Genomic DNA, 20,787 nt, shown 5'->3' with positions numbered 1-20,787 from the left:
GATCCACATGATAAATAATCCATAATCCACTCACTGTAACTACTATTCTGACACATCCTTCAACTGAAACCTACATAACAGCTTGTCCCTTTCAGCTATCAGGCTTCAGGAAGCATCTAACAGCTGCTCAGCCTATAGCCGTTAACCTTCCTCTCGAGTCAGGCCCTTTCACTCCAGCAAACCGTTCATCCCTCCAGAGACCACATCATATTTCACATTCACTCTCTGGTTGTGTGTGGAGGAGCCACGGGGTCTTGTTATCTGCCTATCTGGACAAAAGACAAATTCTTGTCTGGCAGGCCTGATGGAGAAACAAGCCCACTAAATGGTCTTTCCCAGAAAAAACCTACTCAGACCGTGTCTCTCCTGGTCTTTTTTTCCATCAGAGTTGGGCTGGAGATCTGTCTGTGGTATGCCAGTGTCGACCTTAGCTGCCTTTTTACCCTCTGACTGTAACAACCTGTAAATCTCATTGAAGCACATGTAGGTTCAGGCGGTTACCAAATGGACTACACTTCCTTAGCAACTGATGTTATGTTAGGCAGAGTGCTAGTCTTATCACTGTAATGTCAGTATGGGAAGCTAATTGGGGTGCTTGTGTTTGTGCCCCCATGAGGCTATACCTGCTTAACTACACAGGAAGATGCTTAGCTTACACCTGCTCCAGGGACGCTAAAGCAGCTGTCTGAATCACTTTCACAAACGCAAGGTGAAACCAGGGTTGGGTTTGGAAAATATGGTTGTTCTCAGAGTGAGCTGATCGATATCAGTCTCATGTGTGTTGAGTAGGCAGAAGCAGTGGCTAACCTTCAAAAATACATCTAGTGACACTTCAAGAATGCTTTTACACATCGCATTGTGTTGGTTTAACTGTGACATCACCAAATAAAAAAAATACAATTACAATGTAATTACACTGATTCCCGATGTTTTAAACGACTCGCAACCTGGAAAACATCAGCAGAACGTTTTCTAGCATTTGAGCTTTCCACCCTGAGCCTGATGTCAGAGCAAAATGGTGGCTGTGTGAATATGGTCTTTAGTGGGGGTCGCCAGATATGATCTGTGAACACGGGTGCTGGTGTTGGCCTCTATACAAGCTCGTGTTGGGTGATTTTAAAAAAATTTCAGCTGGCCACCGTCAGCCCAACACCCAACGATTAACGATATATATTGATGCAGTTATTGTTCTAGTATCAATAAGCTGTTTAGAAGGAAGGCAATATCAGCAAAGTGATATCAAATGTAATTTAACAATCTGCATATTGTGATCAAAGCTAGAAGGGAGCATGGTAGGCACGTGCCTGGAAAATCTTAAAAGTTTAGGTGTGTTTTGTTTCAAATATATCCAGCCCTGATTTATCATTTAACCTCGACTTTGTATCTCTCTTGCTTCCATGACCACAAACTACTCAGTATCTCCTGCAGCCATTTATTAAAGCTTGTGACTTCTCACATTGGAATGACTTCATCGGGACTCTGCCTCTATGATGCAGCTCCTCCTCCTCCTCTCCAGTTAATCCACCCCTCTCTCTCTCTCCCTCGTTTCTGTTTAATTATTGAAACCTGACTTATAGCCAAGCACTCGAAGTTTTCATCGAGCGTTCAAATGCAATCTGTGCTGCACCTGTCAAACACTTGATTCGACTGCCGCCTGCATCTTGTCCTATTTGACACGGATTAAAGTGTAATTTGGGAGGAATCTGTTTTCATGCTTTCTCCTGTACAGCTATCAGCGTGCTCCATGGCTCTGTGTGGGTGTTCAGTTACCTTCCTACTGGATCGGCGTACAGCTCTGCACAGTTCACACAGGAAGGCCAACCTTCCTCTGGTCCTCTGAGTGTGCTGAACTATTTAGTGGAAGTGGCACGAGGGAAATGAAATGATTGAGCAATGTGAAGGGTGGGAAGAAAGTCGCTGTTACATGTTCTCATGCCAGTCTGTTTGATGTGGATATGTGTGCAATCTATTCAACCACATATTTATGGGTTTTGCATGATGGGTTTGGAAATTAGCTTCTTTAACTTATTGCAGCTAGAAGGAAAATGGAAATTTAACTTTTTTGCACTCATTACTCAAAAAATCATTTGCTGAGTTATGCAACTAAACAGAGAATTGAGTACATTTAAGTCAGTCAAATGCAGCAGTAATGTAGCAGTGCAGACAGGAGATTACTGTTACCGTCTGAGTGAAAGCCAACACTGAATAATAGCTGCATGCACTCACTGGCACTCACTAGGTCTTAGCCCAGATGACATTTGTGTACCTGCTATCCACAGTCCTCAGTTTACAGTCAACCTATTAGGTATCAGGGTCTTTACTCAAGTAGTTGGTTCAGTAAGAGTGTGTGTACTGGACTCTGACAGGCTGTACTGGACTCTGACAGGCTGTACTGGACTCTGACAGGCTGTTCTGGACTCTGACAGGCTGTCGCAGGTCTCCAATCTGAGGACGTTTGTTGGGGAAAGGTCAAGGCGTCTGCAGGTGTAGGTAGGGGTGTTGGCCAGTCAGTGTTGCTGCAGAGAGGACTGCTGGTACTTCAGTCTGCTGGGTCCATGATTTTACAGTTCACACACACGCGACTTGTTTACCATCTGAACTGCTCACAGCCGCGCCCACGCATGCAGATTAGAGAAAGCAAGTGTGGATATGACAGGATTACGGCCCGAGCAGGCTGTGTGTCACTGTTGCATGTCCCATCAAGGCTTTGCACAGCAGCCATCAGTCTCTTTGTTCTTATCAGGCTATAATGATGATAAAATTATTTCAGATGAGGCACTGAAATAGAAAAAAGAATAAATCTTGAGTAAAGGTACAGATCCCACGTCTGGGACGTGGTCGCTTGGGATGTGTTTTCCCCAGTGAAATGTAGTTTTTCTCGTGCTTTCTCTGCTAATTTGGATCAACGTTAATGCTCACTGACATCTGTCACTTGTTTGCTTTGAATGGGATTTCTCTCTGACGGAAACAATATTTCAAAATGTTCTCCTTCATACAAATCATCACTATTACAACCACTTTTTGTATACTAGTATCAGAATCATAATTCCAACCTAGGGATGTGCATCATTACTCAAGATTAAAAGTTACTATGCTTTTGAAGAATGCGATTAACAGCTTCAGATGGCTCTCATGTGGAATATTTTTTGGAAAAGGTTTGGCTATATTGATGAAATTGTTCTTGATTTTGCCTGTTTTCTAACTTTGAACCAGTCGGCCAGTCAAGTTTAATCTTCTATTTAAATGTCATAGAAATCCCTGTTCCTCCGTCTCAGTTCAGTCAATCCATCACACAAGGTCGGTAGCGTGAACATCAGAGTTCATTGCTCGTTCTGTCTTTGCTAATTTCCTGCCTGCCTGGTTGTTACATACAGCAGCCATCCGCACAGACTGGAACTCTGTTTGCTGAGCCTCTCCAAAGTTTAAGTATTAGCTTTGTAATTAATATGGGGAGGAGAGGAGAGCTTCAGAGTTGTACAGTAGTTTCCCATGGCCTGCCAGAATAAGAAACATACCGTGGGTTAGCCTTTGTGCATTACATGTGTGATCTAGTTATGAGGCCTCGAAGGTCAGTTTTTATGTCTCAGCCTGGCTGTTTATACTCCTGTCCATCATCCGTCATGTCTGAACACACACAGGAGGACAAAAGGATCATTTTGAGACGTTTGGTGTTTCTGGAAAAGAAAACACTCTCCGCTCTGATTGACGTGTGATGTGCGTTAGGTCTAATTCCTGTCCAGCTTTTGATTATTTAGAGTTTCCATTTGATTTCTCCTCAGTTGAACAGGTCCTGTAGCCACTCTGAGGCATCCTCTTGTTCTCTCCTGCATGCTCCATTCCACAACAGTCACGGCTAATCCTCGGAGACTAGTCGGTGTCGACTGTGTTTGCCTTGCATCTCCGATTACACTTCCTGGTTCATTGTGAAGGATGGGTCTGAGTACTCATGTACTCGTGAAATATGCAAACCAACAATGGAGATAACCAAATGTTAAAATCCATGAAGATTTTTTTTACGAGCAGTGCTATTGATATCTGTGCTTCACAGTGTTTTTGCATTAAACCTCCATCCCTCCTGTGGTTCTCTGTGTCTGGCTGCATATCTGCAGTACCTGCTCTGCTCTTGTTATGAAAGGCACGGAAGAAATGGCATCCGAGTTGGGATTTGGAAGGTTTCCTAAATCAAATAGCTTGGCAAGTGCTGGCAGGCAGCTCTAATCAACAATGTTTGACACCCATAAGCAAGCTGGGCACAGGCTCAGACTCCCTTGAAGCTGTTATGACTGTGACTTTCATAAGAAGGACCTTTGTCGTCAGTAAATACTCCCCTGAGTCGTATCGGAGGGAGATTTTCAGTTAATTTTTGCGCTGCACTTTGAATCCAATCCATTTGAAATCCCCCTGTCATGGTTGGAGCTGGTCTAATGTGGGCCAGTAGATTCAGTAATGTAACAGGGCTCAGATTCAGTTCAGCCTAGAGCTGTGTATCGCCACTGATTTCACAAATCAATTTGATTTCTGATTTGATGTGGATTCTGTAAGGGATATTTCAGTTACGATATCAATTTTACTCGGTTATGAAAAAGACTCAGAAGTAATGCTGTAAATTGTACAAAGAACCATCTAACATTATGCATTATTAAAGATATTACTGTTTACATCAAGAATATCATGAAATGGTGTCAGAGATCTTGCTTCAGATCTGCCCATGGAGAAATAAATGAGGTTTTATTATGATTTTATACATCTTATTATTAGAAATGCTGTAGTCAAAGAACAAGAAAGTAACGGCAGGTGTACTGTAGCTCTGTATATTTAAACAAAAGACAATAATGCATTATTTCCTGAGAAATGAACAAATCTCGCAATGTTAAAGAAAGTGAGAAAAAAATCCTGAATCAGTCCCTTTTTCTGCACCAAACCTAATAGGGTCTATTCTGGGCCGAGACTCATCCTCCATCCAAGTTTTGTGGAAATGTGTTGAGTAGTTGTGTAATCCTGCTGACAAACCAACAAACCAACAAAAGTTCACAAAGTTCATCTGGAATGCACCATGAAGTCCCTGTCCTTGTGTTGTGTGGAGAACAGAGGACAGACACTGACACCAAAACGTGACGGAGTCTCTCAGCATAGATTTTAATTACATGACTGTTTTGGTACAAATGTTTACCCGCCAGTGTGATGGATTGCATTCAGAGATTTATTCACCAAGTGGAAAATCCAACTGCGTTTGGCTCTTGGCAGGTGTTAATTTTGGAGGCTCATCCACAGGAAACAGCACATTAAAAGATCGATCTCAGCAATTTTAGGAATTAGCTCATTCAGTTGAATCCCTGACCTCTTCATGCCCTCGCTTTTTCGGGCAGAATTAAGGGTTTCCTTGGCAGAGCACAGTGGGTATTAATCTTGGAGTACGACCTCTGACCTGCAATCACTTCAGCCTTTTAGATTACATCATTTGATGAGGTCAAGTGGAGGTGGTCATGACTTCTAAAGCACATATTATCCTGATTAACTCTTTCTCCATAGATACCTGAAAGGCTCTTGTTATGGAGAAAGGTCCTTTTCTTATGAAATTATAAGATTCCAAGTGAAAAAGGCATCAAGTACTTTTTAAATAGCCTCAACTGTATAAAGAGAGGATCCATCTGAAGGGTAATTAATGCTCTACTGGAAGCTTGCAGTGGTGAGACAGGAAGGACAGAGAAGATGACACATGTTACCGGAGGATGCTGCGTGCACATGCTGTACTTTGTTTTTCCAGGAGGTCACAGACGTGATGCATTTGACTGAGAACATGATGTTTTTTTTTCCATTGTGTCGCATATTAATGTGTCAGTCTGCTCAGCGTTTAAGAGAGGACGATGAGGAGTTCACATGTTTACTGGCTCAGAGGCTGATCCGGTTGCTGGAGTCAGTTGTGGGAGCTCACATGAAGTGCTCAGCTGCACCGTACTGTCAGGAGCAGACGTGATTCAAAAGCCAGATGGTTTGGAGACGGTCTCTGCCAGAAGCAAGTCGAGTTTCAGTCAACAAATGTTTGTGCACCCTGTGAGGCTTTTGTCCGCTGATGTGAATAGACTCACAACTATCTCCAGTCCTGCAGGCTGATCCTGTGTGTGTGAGCAGCAGAACAAAGCCTCGTGGTTTGCATAGGGGGGATAATGAATATATCTGGACAATAATATCACATATCAAAGAGCGGGACACGGCTATTCATCCACCTTGTTGACTTTAGCTTCACGTGTGTGATCATTCTGTTGACGCATAGTGATAATGTTTGGAGTGACAAGCCGTTATTACTGTCATTTCATTTAATTATATTTCTACCAGTTTTTTTGATCTCCTGGTTCAGACAAACATGCTTTCTGCGCTGGTGTTTACAGGCTCGGGTCTTGATGATACCTCGCAGACTCAGCTCACAAAGTTTTTGACCCAAGGCTCTGAATTCCCTTCTTTCATTTACAGCCACGGTTTACAGGCAGACGCAGTAATGATGAGCGCCCCCGACAAAGCTTCAGTCCTTTTGAAATAAGAATAAAAAGAATCTGTTTGAAGAAGTCACTGTCGGATGCTGTTGAGTACGTGGGAGAACAGCCCCATTTTTTTTTATTTTTTAGAATGGGGTTCCTTTCCTTCATCTCGCTTGCACCTTAATTATTATGCACAGCTGTCTCTCTCTCTCTCTCTCTCTCTCTCTCTCTCTCTCTCACACACACACACACACACACACACACACACACACACACACACACACACACACACACACACACACACACTCGTTTGGTGAGAAGAGGCATCACCCCTGGGACTTGCTTATGTGGTTCAGACTTTGTATCATAATTGGGTTACCCAATTATTGAGGTCAAGATAACTCTCAGTACAAGATAATGTTAGGATAATTATTATTTTTCATCATAGCTTAATCTGCTTAGACTTTGATTAATCAACTAATCGTTTAGTCTATAAAATGATTGTATAGAAATTAAGTAGAGTGCCTGTCCATTAGCCAGGCCTACATCTTGAAACAGTAGAAAACCCAAAGATATTGAATTCACAACAATATAAAACACAGGAAAGCAGCATGCTCCTGCATTTGTGAAGCATAAACCAACAAAGGTTTGGCATTTTTGCCTTTGAATTTGGTAGATTTTTATTGTCTGCTTTTAATGCATAGTTTGATACCATTCTCATTACTGTCCATTCAATATAAAGGTACTAGCTTAGCTTAGCTTAGCCTAGCCTAGCGTACAGCCAGCTTGGCTCTGTTAAAAGGTAAATAAAACCTTAAAGCTAACTAATTCCCAAGTTAAATTTTGATGTTTGTTTCTCCATGTCTCTAATCTTCATTCTATGCAAAGCTAAGCTAATGGTGTCCGGACTGCGGCTTCATTCAGACAGGTATCTCATAAATCTACTCATCTCAGTCTTGGCAAGAAAGTTAAAACACGTTTTTCCTTAGAATTGAGAGCTTTTTTCTGTGTTGTGTGTCTGTTTCGGTTGTGAACCTTTCCCAATTGCTAGCCGAAATGCTGTACACATAATGACCTTCCAAATTACGGAAAAATATGAGTTAACTACTTTTGTTGTCAGCATGATCTATTTGGAGCCAGCGGGCAGCCCCATGAATAGACCACACCTGCTGCTGCATTTCTCTCTAATTAGCACTGTAGCCAAACTGTGATATAACCATCACCAGGGACTGTCATGGTGGCTGCAGGAGGGATGTTAAGGTGATCATTAACTGTCAAGAACAAAGACACAACGGTTGATTTACAGCAACCAGGAAGAAACAGTCAAACAGTCAAGTCCAGCTATTACTGCATGTTTTTAGAACCGGTAAATCAGGTGTGGTCAAAATGTTCTGCTTGTAAATCCATTATTGTGAAGGTATCCAGCGCTCCGCTGTAACATCACGTTGCATACTGCACTCTGTGCCGCTCTTTCTCTGCCAAGTCTCCTGATGGATGAGAGGAGGAGACAGGCGGAGATATTACTTTCATCTCCAGGGTGTCCTCTGAGCATCAGTCATCCCTGAGCTGGAGACTGACGGAGGAGAGCATCGCTATTTCAGGAGACACACACCGACATAGACAGCTCAGTCATCTATCCGATGCCGCTCTGGCTGGGAAGAAACTTGTTTACATGGCGGCACCAAACTCTCAACACTCTCGGCATGCTGTTGTCGTGCTTTGGACGCCATGTTTTTGTCATTCTTTGGTGCTTTTCTCTATTTTTACGGTCTGTGGCTTTGATGAAAAGGAAATTGAATGCAGGCAAAATAAAAACATGGAATAATACGGCATCCCAGATTGTTTTCCCATCGTGACCAAACTATTTTTTTCTTATTTGCAGTCTGTTATTTATCACTACTGGTAGTGACAGCGTGCACACAGCACATTAAGGCAGTGCTGTCTAACGTGTAGCCTAGTGGCCTAATCTCTGGCTCTATTTTTAGATTAGAGGATGATGTAATACAACCAACAAAAAAAGCAAACACATGCTGTTTGTGTTCACGTGTGTGTGTGTGTTTGTGTTTGTGTGCAAACTTGGGGGGGCGCTGTGTGTGTAAGGATTTGCGTGCATGTGTGAATTCTGTGAATGTGTGAAATCCTGCAGCTCATCCAGATGTCAGGAGATTACGCTGAGCCGACGCTGTTTTGATTTTTCGTCTTTTTAGCGTCCACCTAAATCTGGTTGCTCTCATTTTTAGTGTTGTGGAAGGAATTAGGAAATAGCAGCGTAGTTCACAAACATTTCCCCCCGCCACTTGATGCTATTAATGTCACATTGCTACTCTAGTAATCCAGGTCTGTGTGATAATCCGTCATGTGTTTGTTCTCTCCGGCGCAACATTTCCTGGTTAGTGGGCATATGGCTCCCTGCAGGTGGCTACTATTATTCAAATTATTGGCCACGTTTAATGTTCCCACTAAACTGGGTCAGGGTGTAGCATGTCACAGCAGACCTGCCTGAGCCGCTCCGTCTCTGGACATCACACACAACGACATACTGTGACACAGCATGTCAGTCAGCAGTCGCACTCCCATTTCCTTTCAGGACCTCAAAGTGTGTTAGATATTTACTGCTAGCTTTCTCACATGTGTGCTATAAAAGGCCATAGTATCTTCTCATCTGGCTTCATGGCTTTTGATGTGTCGAGGGTTTTAACAGAAAAATAAAAAGCCGACAGAGGGAATCACCTGCGAGTAAGTGATTGAAGTCAGCCCTCGCAAAAAAGGTTTGATTTCACAGTGAAGTGAATTATTGCCCATCTGAGACCGTTCCTGCTCTAATTGATGTCTTCTTCCTAACTGTGGTTCCATTCGAACGAGGATTTTGAAATGACCTGCTTTCCTCTGCTGTGCCTCATAAAACAGTCTCAGTGCTGATGAATTGCGAAAAAAAAAGCTCTTTGTTTATCCTCCGTCACTGAAGTTGAAAACTTTTGACTTGGGTCAAAGAGCAGAGTGAAGGAATCCAGGGCAGAATTTTTTAGTCTTTAGCTTTAAGATGCTCCCCACCGTGTTTTTGGTGTCGATTAAATTACAGTTTGTCAGCTCGTGTCATGCAGATTACAGACTGGTTGCTGATTGTAAAGCTTTTCAGAGAAACTCCCACATTTGAGAGACCCCGTTGAATCAGCCACCTGGGCTTCACTCATAAGTAGAGCAACTACTAGTCAATTGAATTATCAGTTGATCAAAACTAAACAGGTAACTCTTTTGTTAGTCAATTCATGGAACAGTTGTTATTGCACTTACCAGTTGATCTGATGCGATACTTTTTGCACCTTATCTTTCACGGATTTTGTTTTGCATGGATGCACTTGCTGAGAATACAGCTACAAAGATTCTGACACTAATACAGTGGCCCATTTCTGTGTAAAACATACCCTGCTACTGTCTGGGATAAAGAAACTGCAAGCCTGACTGCCAGTCTGCTCTGCAGTCAGCCGCAGCATCCTGCATCCTTGTGGAGATAAACAGGAACAGGCTGCAGATGGCTGCTCACTATTTGAGTGATGTTTATGTATTTGCCTTGCCTACTCTCCATCCCCCGGTCATTATTATTGACAAGAGCATTAAGAACCAATCGACTGAGTCATTTGTACTGAACATTGGCCGTTTCCTGTGACACCCAGTCGATCAGAGGATCCCTATTTGTCATACAAAGGGACTCGTGCTGGACAGTGTTTTGCATATAAACTACTAAAATAATACTATGGGGTGGTCTGTCACACATACATAACCGCAGACCACAGCTGCTGCAGGTGCAGATGGAGCTTACAGCTTGCGTTATTTTAATATTTTCTGAGGCGATACTCAAGGCCATGTGTGTTCACTCGTAGAAGAAATGGTGTAGCGGGTTATCTAAATGCTTGTGTTGGAAGAGGCGTTTTCCGTCTGCGCTGGCACTGCATCCCTCAGCCCCGATCTGACCGACTGAGGCCGAGCCAAACTCAGAGCCGGCTGTTTTCGCTGCAGTGAGGAGCTGGCAGGGTGTGTAAAGGAGGCCAGCTGACCTCTGTGCCTGCCTCCCTTTCATCGTGTTGCCACTGGTACTGGGACTACATTGGTTTTCATGAAGTAGCGCAACATCCTGGACAGTGGAGGACAAAGCTAATGTTTTTACAGAGAAAGTGGCAGTGTAGATAATCACGTGTGTTCCTCATAGGGCTGGGCAATATAGCCTTAGACCATGTTTTTAGGCTATATCGTAACAAATGCTAGTGCTAATGCTCAATGTTGATATTGCATCAATATTGTAGGGATGACTATTTGTACACTTACAAAATATTAACACAACAAGATGTTTGATGATCATCAGTAATGTGGATGTAATGATGATATAATGAAGTGGTTAAAGGCAAATATTAGAAATGAAATCATGTTAATGTGAAGTGTAATGTAAACATTTCATTGGTTGCACCAGTGCGCCTGAGATTAAGAGCTTTACTCTTCAAACGATTGAGATTATTGCAGTTTTTTCTTGCATGTGATTTAAGTGAAGTAAAACATGTGTTTCCATCTTTTTCTTGTTTACAATCATTTACATAATGTGTTAAGAAATTAAGTTAAAATGTGTTATCAGCTGCACCTAAATTATGTGCTTGTGCACCTAAATGAAAAGTTAGGAGCACCGGTGCAACCGGTGTGAAAACTCAGTCTGGAGTCCTGTCTAATCTTAAAGGAATAGGTTGACATTTTGGAAAACACACATTCAGTTTCCTACAAAGTGTTGGATGAGAAAATTGATACCAATCTAACGTATGTACAACAAATATGAAGCTTAGCGTGGGGAAATTGCAAGACTTGTTCTGTCCAAAGATAACAAAATCAGCCTCGAAGTCACTAGTTAACCTGTTAGGCTATATCTTGTGTGTTTAATCTGTACAAAAACGGAGGTAATAGCATGTTGTTAGTGAGTTTTAGCTGTGCTGCTCAGATCTTGTTACAGACAGAGCCTCCCCTTGTTGAGCTAACAGTCTCCTGGCAGTAGCTTCCCATCATATACTGCAGTGTGAATATGTGTTTCCCAAAATGTGAAACTATTCATTCATTTAATATTATTTTTTTTCCTAACTGGCTCTAATGCTTGTGATTATCATTCTACACGTTCAGTGGCAGAAAGATGTTCCTGAGATTTGCTGAGCCATTGTAAGGCCCGTAACAAGCAAAGCCAGTTCTGGCTCATTGCCCCGGGGGAGCTCATGCGAACCACAGCCACTGCTGGGCTGAAACGTATTATTCAGCAAGTAGACTAGATCAAACAAGGTCTTTTTTTCTTCTTTCGTCAATAGCACTTTTGTCGTAGCGCTTTGCAGTATTTCTTTAATCCCCTTCTTTTCCATTATCTTTCCTTTTTACACTTGCCCTGATGTTATGTAACGCTGACCTTTTAAAGGCTGCTCATGCTCAAGACATTCCAGTCCTGACAGCTGACTGAGCCGCGGACGCCCAACAACGTGAGTGATCTCGTCCCCCTGGGGGTGAAAAGGCAGAACACATAAAGCAGCTCGGCTGCAAGTCGAAGCAGGTGAAACGACGCAAATGTCAACTCTCACTCAGTGTATACACAAGAAGAGAGAGCAAACCACGGTCCATGCACTGTGGATGAAATGGTCAGCTCTATCTGGCTTCTTCACACATTTACATTTTCTTGAATGAGCAGGTTTGTGTTTATTTTGTTTTGGGATGATGTGGCTGTTTCCTGTGTCTGGAGTCTGCCTGGAGTGATTAGTGCCCCACGGACATAGCCACACACTTGTGCCCTGCCTGTTTCCTGTTTGGCTTTGTGTGGGTTCAGTGCCTTCCCTGTGTCCGGCACCCTCATTCCTAGACAGATAAGAGGTTGTTTGCGGTCATGTTGCTGCAGAAGAATGACTGGAAGACCTTAAATGACCTGGTTTTTATCCTCAATTGCTACTTTGACTGCTTATCTGACCAGCTGTCATATGTATGGTTGTCTAATTAGTGAAGATCAGGATGCATTTCAGCCATTTCTGCTTGGTTCCTAGCATCTAATTAAGGTTTTTGTGTATGTTGGATTGGACAGTGTTGATATTTTTCAAGCATTCCAAAGCTGTAATCTTGGAAGTGTGATTTTCTGTCCAATTTTGACCTGTCGCAATGTTTTATACTGTACCAAACCTGCTGCAGAGGGCTGAACTGTCTTCTGATTTATTTCTGACAGAATGAAGATGCCTGAGGCTGGTAGTTAGACCCCACCCCCCCACCAGAGAGAGCGTGTTCCAGGGCTGGGGCTGGACCCAGAGACCCCTGTCTCGGGGGTGAAGGGCCCTCACAGCCCTGTGTGAGTCCGGACCATGGGGGATGGAGGCGCCGGTGCAACTGGAGGAGGAGATGGGGTGAACCGGTCCCATGTCCTGTTCGACAACTTCGTCCAGGCCTCCACCTGTAAGGGCACGCTCAAGGCCTTCCAGGAGCTGTGTGACCATCTGGAGGTCAAGCCCACCGAGTCCAGGATCTTCTATCACAAGCTCAAGTCCAAACTCAACTACTGGAAGGCCAAGGCGCTCTGGGCGAAGTTAGACAAGAGGGCCAGCCTGAAGGAGTACAAGAAGGGCCGTGCCTGTGCTAACTCAAAGGTAAGCCCGGATCATTACGGACTGTGTGATTCATTTAAGAGCTGCTCTGCTTGTTGGTGTCTCCAGTTCAGCGGGAGCTAAAATTTCATCCTCAATGTCAAGGAATCATGTAATGTGATGCTCATGTTTACCAGCCACACTGGTGTGTGATTGTTTTATGTGAAAGGACACTGCAGGGATTAACCAACTAATAAGATGTCCTATGTTCTGTTCCGTTCTGTTATGTTATGTTATGTTATGTGCGGAAGCCAAAGAACTGCCATACTTGCAACTATTTTTTGAATGTTACCTTCAGTTCACAAGTTATTTCATTACAGAAAACAAGCTTTGTAATCAGTGTTCAGGAATATGTCAGCATGGTGGCTGAAAATGTAAATTCAAGGACACATCGTCTTACTAAATCTACAGTAATACAGACGACCATTCAAACACACATCGATGTGGGAAGTTTGTTTTCCAGCTCCCGTCTGCAAATGAGAATTATTTTGGGTGTAGCCTACTAGACAGAATAACATTTGCTTAAAAGTCACAAACCCGATGCACCGAGCAGTGTGTGTATGTGACAGTCAACTCTTATGAATCCTATGAAGTTGTTTTCTTGTGATAGTTTATCTGGAGAAACCGAGCTTGGTACATTAAGAGGACAAAAATAATGAACTTGTAATTTTAAGATAACAGAATATTAAAAAAGCAAACGTAAACATGGTTGTTCTCGGCTTCAGTAATTATGTTATCTTATTTTCTCCTGCCTTCGATTAGCTTATTTAGCAATGATACTTGTTATTAGCTTCAGACTTTTCCTCACTTAAGTTAGCTTTGCTGATCTTAGCTCATCAACTATTTCCTTTTGTAGATTTGAAATCTCTTCATGTGTTGCATCCCATTATTTGGCAGATGCTTTTGTCCAATACAACTTACAGTAAATGCATTTAAACTCAAACGGAACAATGAGTAGAGACTTATTAGGTGAAAGATGGACTCTGACTCTGCTCTCCTGACTTGATTCTCCTTGTCCATGGTTGATATCTTTCTTTTAGCTCATCTATAACATCTGTATCTCTGTGTTTTCAGTGTCTGATCATTGGTGCGGGACCATGCGGCTTACGTACAGCCATCGAGCTGGCTTTCCTGGGGGCCAAAGTGGTGCTGCTGGAGAAAAGAGATGCCTTCTCCAGGAACAATGTGCTGCACCTCTGGCCCTTCAGCATCCAGGACCTCAGGGGCCTCGGGGCCAAGAAGTTCTACGGAAAGTTCTGTGCTGGTGCTATCGATCATATCAGTGAGTACAGGAAGTGATTTGATGTGTCGTATGCCTTTGGAAGATGTACTTGTGGGTTTTGTAGTTTTGATGCCTTTCAGATGATCTTTCCTCCTCTGTGTTTTATCACAGGTATCCGTCAGCTCCAGCTAATGCTGCTCAAAATGGCTCTCCTGCTGGGCATTGAGATCCATGTCAACGTAGAGTTCAAGGGTCTCATTGAGCCCCCGGAAGATCAAGAAACGGAAAGTAAGCGAACATGTGTTTCTGTCAGAGGCTTTAATCTGGCTCCGATGATGCATTTCTGTTTGATTACACACACTGTGTTTCCTTAGGGATAGGTTGGAGGGCTGAGGTCCACCCCAGGACACACCCTGTTAACGAGCTGGAGTTTGATGTCATCATTGGAGCAGACGGAAGGAGAAACACGCTACCAGGCAAGTCTGCACTGACTGGGAGAGATGCATTACTAATGCAGTTTTTCCTTGACTAAACAAGCACTGTTTGTTTTTTTTTCTGAGTGGACTTGGAGGTTAGTCACAATGATTATGATCTCACTTGTGTACAGCTGTGGTCGGGTGCCTGACCTCACTCCGCTTCTCATGTATGAATGAGCATTTGTACACATCAGTGCGTGCATGCGTGCGTGTCTGTGTGTGACTGCTGCTGTGTTTTAAATGGTATATGTGACGGCAGAGCAGAATAGGAATTGTTGAATTGGCAGTCTGTTTCCTCTATGAGTGCTGGGGCCTCACACACAGTCACACTGGCAAAGGCAACCCCTGTGGAGTGGAGTACCATGACCCCTCTCTGTACTACTGACTGCTGCATCAATGAAGGGAAGCAGCCGGCTCCCTGTGGGATAACCATGAACTACAATCACACAGCTTGACAAACTAGAAAGCTGTTTATGTTGTCATGATGCAAAACATCTGGTTGCATTTATAGTCTACAGCATGCATTTGCAGGGTTTTATACAGTGTGTTGTAAAAGCAGACATAAGCGCACGACCCTTGCTTTGTGTTCTGAGGGTTTACTCTTATTGGAGTCATGGTGTCACAGTTCAGGTCTGTCCGCACAGTTCCCTGACCTTAAGCTCTGCCTCCGCATCCTCTCGTAATTTTCCCCAGGGTTTCGGCGCAAGGAGTTCCGGGGCAAGCTCGCCATCGCCATCACTGCAAACTTCATCAACAGGAACACGACGGCGGAGGCGAAGGTTGAGGAGATCAGCGGGGTGGCCTTCATCTTCAACCAGAAGTTCTTTCAGGACCTCAGAGAAGCAACAGGTCTGTGGCAGCTCTATTCTGCTACATTGCTTTAGCGACTTTATGTTCTTTTCTTTAGGTAACTGTAAAAGTGTTATTGATAACATTCAGCCACTAAGTATGGCATATCATCCTCTCCCTAAATCCTCATCCTCTCAAAACGCCGCTGTTGTTTGGATCACCTGCCCCCTTAAGTGGTTGCCACTCTGTTGCACCAGCTAACATTGCTTACGCTAGCTAGCAAACGTTAACGATGCTCACACTAATGTTAACATTGCTAGCATTTGCGGACATTAACGTCGCTAGCAAAAGTTACATATGGTAGAAATCAGCCATTTTTATGTTTTTTTCCCACAAACTGGCTACTATCAAGACTCCTGATGCTGACGAAACCACATGACACCATTGGTGTTATACTATTGGATCACAAACCTTGTTAGAAACTTGAACCAACTGTCAGAATTCTCACACAGAGACACGATTTTAAAATTACTGAATAAAAATGTTTTTAAGGAAAAGAGACACTTATTCTGCCCCTTTCTACAAGCTCTGTAGATGTATTATTTAAAAAAAAAAAATGATTTGCCTACATAAAATTTTTGTAATTTTTTAATTTATAAGATCCACAAGCTATTATCTGAAAGCAGTGGATGCTAACTAAGGGATGTTTTTGGTGGGAAAAAGAGATCAACAGGACACGTAATCTGTCCTTAGATGACAGTCCCGAATTTGTCAGCTCATCCAATTAAAATGCTTAGAATTAGACCTGATGCCAAGCCTGCCACAGTTTATTGCTGACATGACGATGTCCCCGGGGCTTTGTGTGCTTTATGTGCTCTGAGTCGCGTAATTTCTCCCTTAATGACGCCGTGGCGTCATGACACCATCTATAGCCATAAGGAAACCGATTGTGCTCGGTATGTAACAGTACGTGTTTCTCCTGGACTTTGTAGGTATTGACCTGGAAAACATCGTCTACTACAAGGATGACACGCACTACTTTGTGATGACTGCCAAAAAACAGAGCCTGCTGGAGAAAGGAGTCATTCTGCATGTGAGTGATCAAAGCCAAGCGCTCGTCTCAATGTGGTGTGTGTGTGTGTGTTTGAGAGACAATTGTTGAATCTTATTCTGTCTCCGTGCAGCAGACATGAAGGCTATACTGTATGCACGCACAGACTGACAAAACCAGAAGTCTGTCCCTGTCTTCTGTCCTTGTCTCTTTCATCCCTTCGGTCTTTTATACTCTTTCTGTTTTTGCCCAGTATCAGACTAATGGTCTGACCAAGCCAACAAAAGAACAAACTGCCAACTCAAGCACACTTACTGAGTGTTTGTGTCCTCACTATACACTGTAGTTTCCTTTCCCTGGCTACTTTCCACAGGAAACAGGAAAGACCTTTTTATACGTCTGTCTCCATGTGCTGAAGGTGCGTTATGATTGTGTGGTGGCTTTTGAATTCCAAATTGCTATTAAATTAGCGTTTTTGCAAACCTAGTCCCAGTCATCACTCTTCTTCAGATGATTTTAGCTGTCTGACATAAGCACAATCATTCTACATATTTCCGTGGATATAAGTAGCCCCTTCACATGTGTGTGCAAGTCTGTGTGTGTTTTCATGGTGAGCTGATGACATTAATGAGACTTTAGTAAACACTGACGTCTGAAGCCGGAGGGGATTTGGAGTGTATAGGCACACGTTAATGAAAAGTCGGGAAGTTCCCGTTTAAAACAAAGTCCTCCACAGATCCTTTTATAGCAATGGAATTGACTCAGTCCTGCCCCTTGGAAAGAGGTAGAGGAAGGGTGGAAAGGATGGCAGGAGGGCGGCAAGTCCGCGCAGTTCAAGGCAGCGCTGCAAATCTGGAAACAACCCTCGTTCATATCTTCCACTACCCTGCCCTTCCCCTTGCCCACCATCACAGCAGCAGCAGCCTGGCAGTGGCCAGCCAGCGAGCTTGAAGATGGAAGAATGTGCCTCTCGCCCTCTATGAAAACATGTCACTTTGAAAGCACGCAGTGATTTGATGCTACATGTTGGAGAGACTTGTGAACTTCACAGCTCATTCCACTGAAAGTGCTTGGCCTCATTAAAGTGCAGTGGAGTCTTAAAGGGGCTGTAACTTCAACTTGTTCCTTATTTCACCGGCTCATTTTTAAGGATTTTTGATATATGGTTCCTTTTAAAGTCTTCAATATAATATCTAGTTTTACTTTCGTTGTACTGATGCACTGAGAATACTTAATGCATAGTCTGAATAACTTCTCAAATAAAGGTAGTGTCCGTGTAACTTTGTCACTTTGACCCTTATATCCACCACGAATTGACATACAGTCTGTTTGTATTTGGGTCGTTAATCTAAATAAACACCTCATCACACACCATCTATCTATCTATTTTTTCCTAAATAACTCGGACCTGGTAGATAGACATTTTGTGAGAAAACAAATATTTCTATTGCATCACTGATAGGACACACACCTTTTTTTATAGTGAAAACCCCCCAAAAAAGTCTAAAATAAGTCATCATAAATCATAAGGCCTTCCTGCACAAATAAAGGATAAATAAATGGTGTCTTAGTTTTGGATCTGTAGTATAGACCTTTTTCCCAGCAGCCATTTTGACATTAAACAGCAGGGTAAACACAGGTGTTACCAATGACACTAATTAGGATTCTGTTCCATTCAGGTCAGACAGAGTCAAGGTGCTGCTATTGTGCATGTCGGCTCACTAGAAAGTCTCCGCTACACTAAATGGAATGGAACCCTCATTTACTGTCACTAATGGAACCTGTGTTTACCCTCCATTTCATGTCAATATGGCTGCTGTGAAAAAGGTACACACATCAGATTTAACTTGTTTTTGTGGGGGATAATATGCGCACTGCCTTCAGCCATGGTGACAGGCTTCATAATAAGTCAGGAAATTAATAAAGGAAAACTTTTTCAAATCATTCATGTGAGGATATTCAAGATTATCTCCATAATGAAAATTCACCCTGATCGACTTCCTGTGTTTTTTATCGGGTTCAGTGATTCAAATCTTTTATCGTCCCATTCCTACTGGTAGATCTAATTGTAAAATAGGGTCCTTTATGTCCAATGTAACATTTTATTCTATAAATCAAGGCTCAAACATCTCAATCCAGTCTTTCAGGATTCTGCCTTTTCTTTTTTACGTGCAGCTGAGCTATGAAAATAAGTTATTTATGATGTGCCCTGGCCATGTAAATCAGCTTGCAGGTTTCCATTAACCTTGCATGAGCATTGCAAACAAAGGTCCTATCGAAGGTATTTTCATTGCTCTAAATCAGGACACAAGATATATTCCACTTCAGGTAACCATAGTAACAATACCTCTATCTGATACTGCGTAACCAGTTAATGTTAGATGGACATATAGATATAACTGTATAGATCTAACCATCAGATATACTAACTACAAACAAACGTTGAGAAGTCGATTATAATTTGAACACAGCCTGGCTTGTCTTCCTTTGGGAAGAGACCGTGGTGCGGTTACACAACGCCAGACTTGGTTGTGCCTCTTCTCTTGTTTTGTTATGTGTGTCAGGACTGCTTGTCATGTCTCATCCACATTTTAGCTCTCTCTGATAGCAGCCAACAAATTAATTCCATGCTGAGTAAGTGTTGCATTATGGCTTCATTTATTTGAAGCTGCTGATTGTTCAAGCTGTAACTGTTTCATCACATTTCTCTGAACATCTCTGCGTTTATTAGCTTTCATCTTAATGCCACTTCTAATCTCTCTGTTACATCTCTTGTAGGACTACGCAGACACGGAGCTTCTGCTGTCCAGGGCGAATGTGGACCAGGCTGCCCTGCTCTCTTATGCCCGTGAGGCTGCGGATTTCTCCACCAACCACCAGCTGCCCACACTGGACTTTGCCATCAACCACTACGGCCAGCCTGACGTGGCCATGTTCGACTTCACCTGCATGTACGCCTCGGAGAACGCCGCCATGGTGCGCCAACGGCACGGTCACAAGCTCCTGGTGGCGCTTGTGGGCGACAGCCTGTTGGAGGTGAGAAGGAGGGCAGAGGGTTTTAAAGCTCACCACGTTTTACTGTTCTACACTTGTGAAGTAGTTCTCTGCGTCACACTTCTACCACTTTTTTTATGACCTCGGTTCTTCTGTGGCCATATTTGGTTGATGAATGTGGTGTTGGCTCTTTGTCTCCAGCCCTTCTGGCCCATGGGCACTGGCATCGCCCGAGGTTTCCTGGCAGCCATGGACTCGGGCTGGATGGTGCGGAGTTGGGCTCAGGGAAAATCTCCTCTCGAGGTGCTGGCTGAGAGGTGAGGGTGTGGAAACACCGATGCACACACACACACACATACTCTCTCTTCAAACACACCCCTTTATCTCTAAGTGTTTACTAGGAAGTGTGCCTGTATGTGATTTGAGGCATCAGTCCCACCTCTGCTAGTACCAACGGGCTCTCATAAGAAATGAATGGAATGTGACTTTTACAATGGTGATATGATTTATTGACCTGTTGTCATTATTACTCCCTATATTTCCCTCCCACCGATAAGACTTTGCTTATTTAGGACATGGGAATATATTAATTTTTTTCCTCCTTGCTTTAGGGAGAGTATATACCGTCTGCTGCCCCAGACCACACCGGAAAATGTCAATAAGAACTTCAGCCATTACAGTCTGGATCCTATCACACGTTACCCCAACATTAGCCTTAACTTCCTCAAGCCCAGCCAGGTGAGTTTGAGAGCTAAAAAATTACAGGTGCCATGTTTGTCTCTGTAATTTCTTCATTGTACATGGTTAATTTATATTATCAGTCGTACCATTTTTTACATCCCAATACTGATTCTGATAGCTGAACTTTGCATATCGACCGATACAGAGTACTGATCCAATACCAGTGTGTTCAAAAGATAGTTATTGACTTTATAATGATTATTTTAGCTGTATACTACTTACCCTGTATGGATGTAATGTTATGGATGTGCTAGGGTTGGGCTTAAGGTTATGGTTGGGGATAGGTGTAGATGCATTACTTGGGACGTAGTAGATTGATATGCATCGATTCGTGGACTTGGCAATACCCGTTCCAGAATTTTCGGCAGTACTGGAAGCATTTCTGATTCTGCTATTGGTGTCGGAG

The 20,787-nt window shown here is 43.1% G+C and overlaps 1 protein-coding gene across 5 annotated transcripts in view; it reads left to right on the top strand.

Moving 5' to 3' along the window:
• mical3a (microtubule associated monooxygenase, calponin and LIM domain containing 3a) overlaps positions 1–20,787 on the top strand; it is a 70,843-nt gene that overhangs the window by 4,994 nt on the left and 45,062 nt on the right. For all 5 annotated transcript variants that reach the window (XM_084365145.1, XM_084365146.1, XM_084365143.1 and 2 more), the window contains exons 2-10: positions 12,697–13,111; positions 14,183–14,390; positions 14,502–14,618; positions 14,705–14,806; positions 15,500–15,655; positions 16,588–16,688; positions 19,425–19,682; positions 19,842–19,957; positions 20,252–20,378. In XM_084365145.1, the coding sequence (XP_084221271.1) occupies positions 12,830–13,111; positions 14,183–14,390; positions 14,502–14,618; positions 14,705–14,806; positions 15,500–15,655; positions 16,588–16,688; positions 19,425–19,682; positions 19,842–19,957; positions 20,252–20,378 (1,467 nt within the window). In that variant the 5' untranslated portion in view covers positions 12,697–12,829. The remainder of the gene's footprint in view (positions 1–12,696; positions 13,112–14,182; positions 14,391–14,501; positions 14,619–14,704; positions 14,807–15,499; positions 15,656–16,587; positions 16,689–19,424; positions 19,683–19,841; positions 19,958–20,251; positions 20,379–20,787) is intronic.

Source organism: Pagrus pagrus (assembly GCF_965226575.1).
Source record: "Pagrus pagrus genome assembly, chromosome: 10".
NCBI classification, from domain to species: Eukaryota; Metazoa; Chordata; class Actinopteri; order Spariformes; family Sparidae; genus Pagrus; species Pagrus pagrus.
Note: the sequence above shows the minus strand (reverse complement) of the source record. Positions and strands in the feature narration are given on the sequence as shown.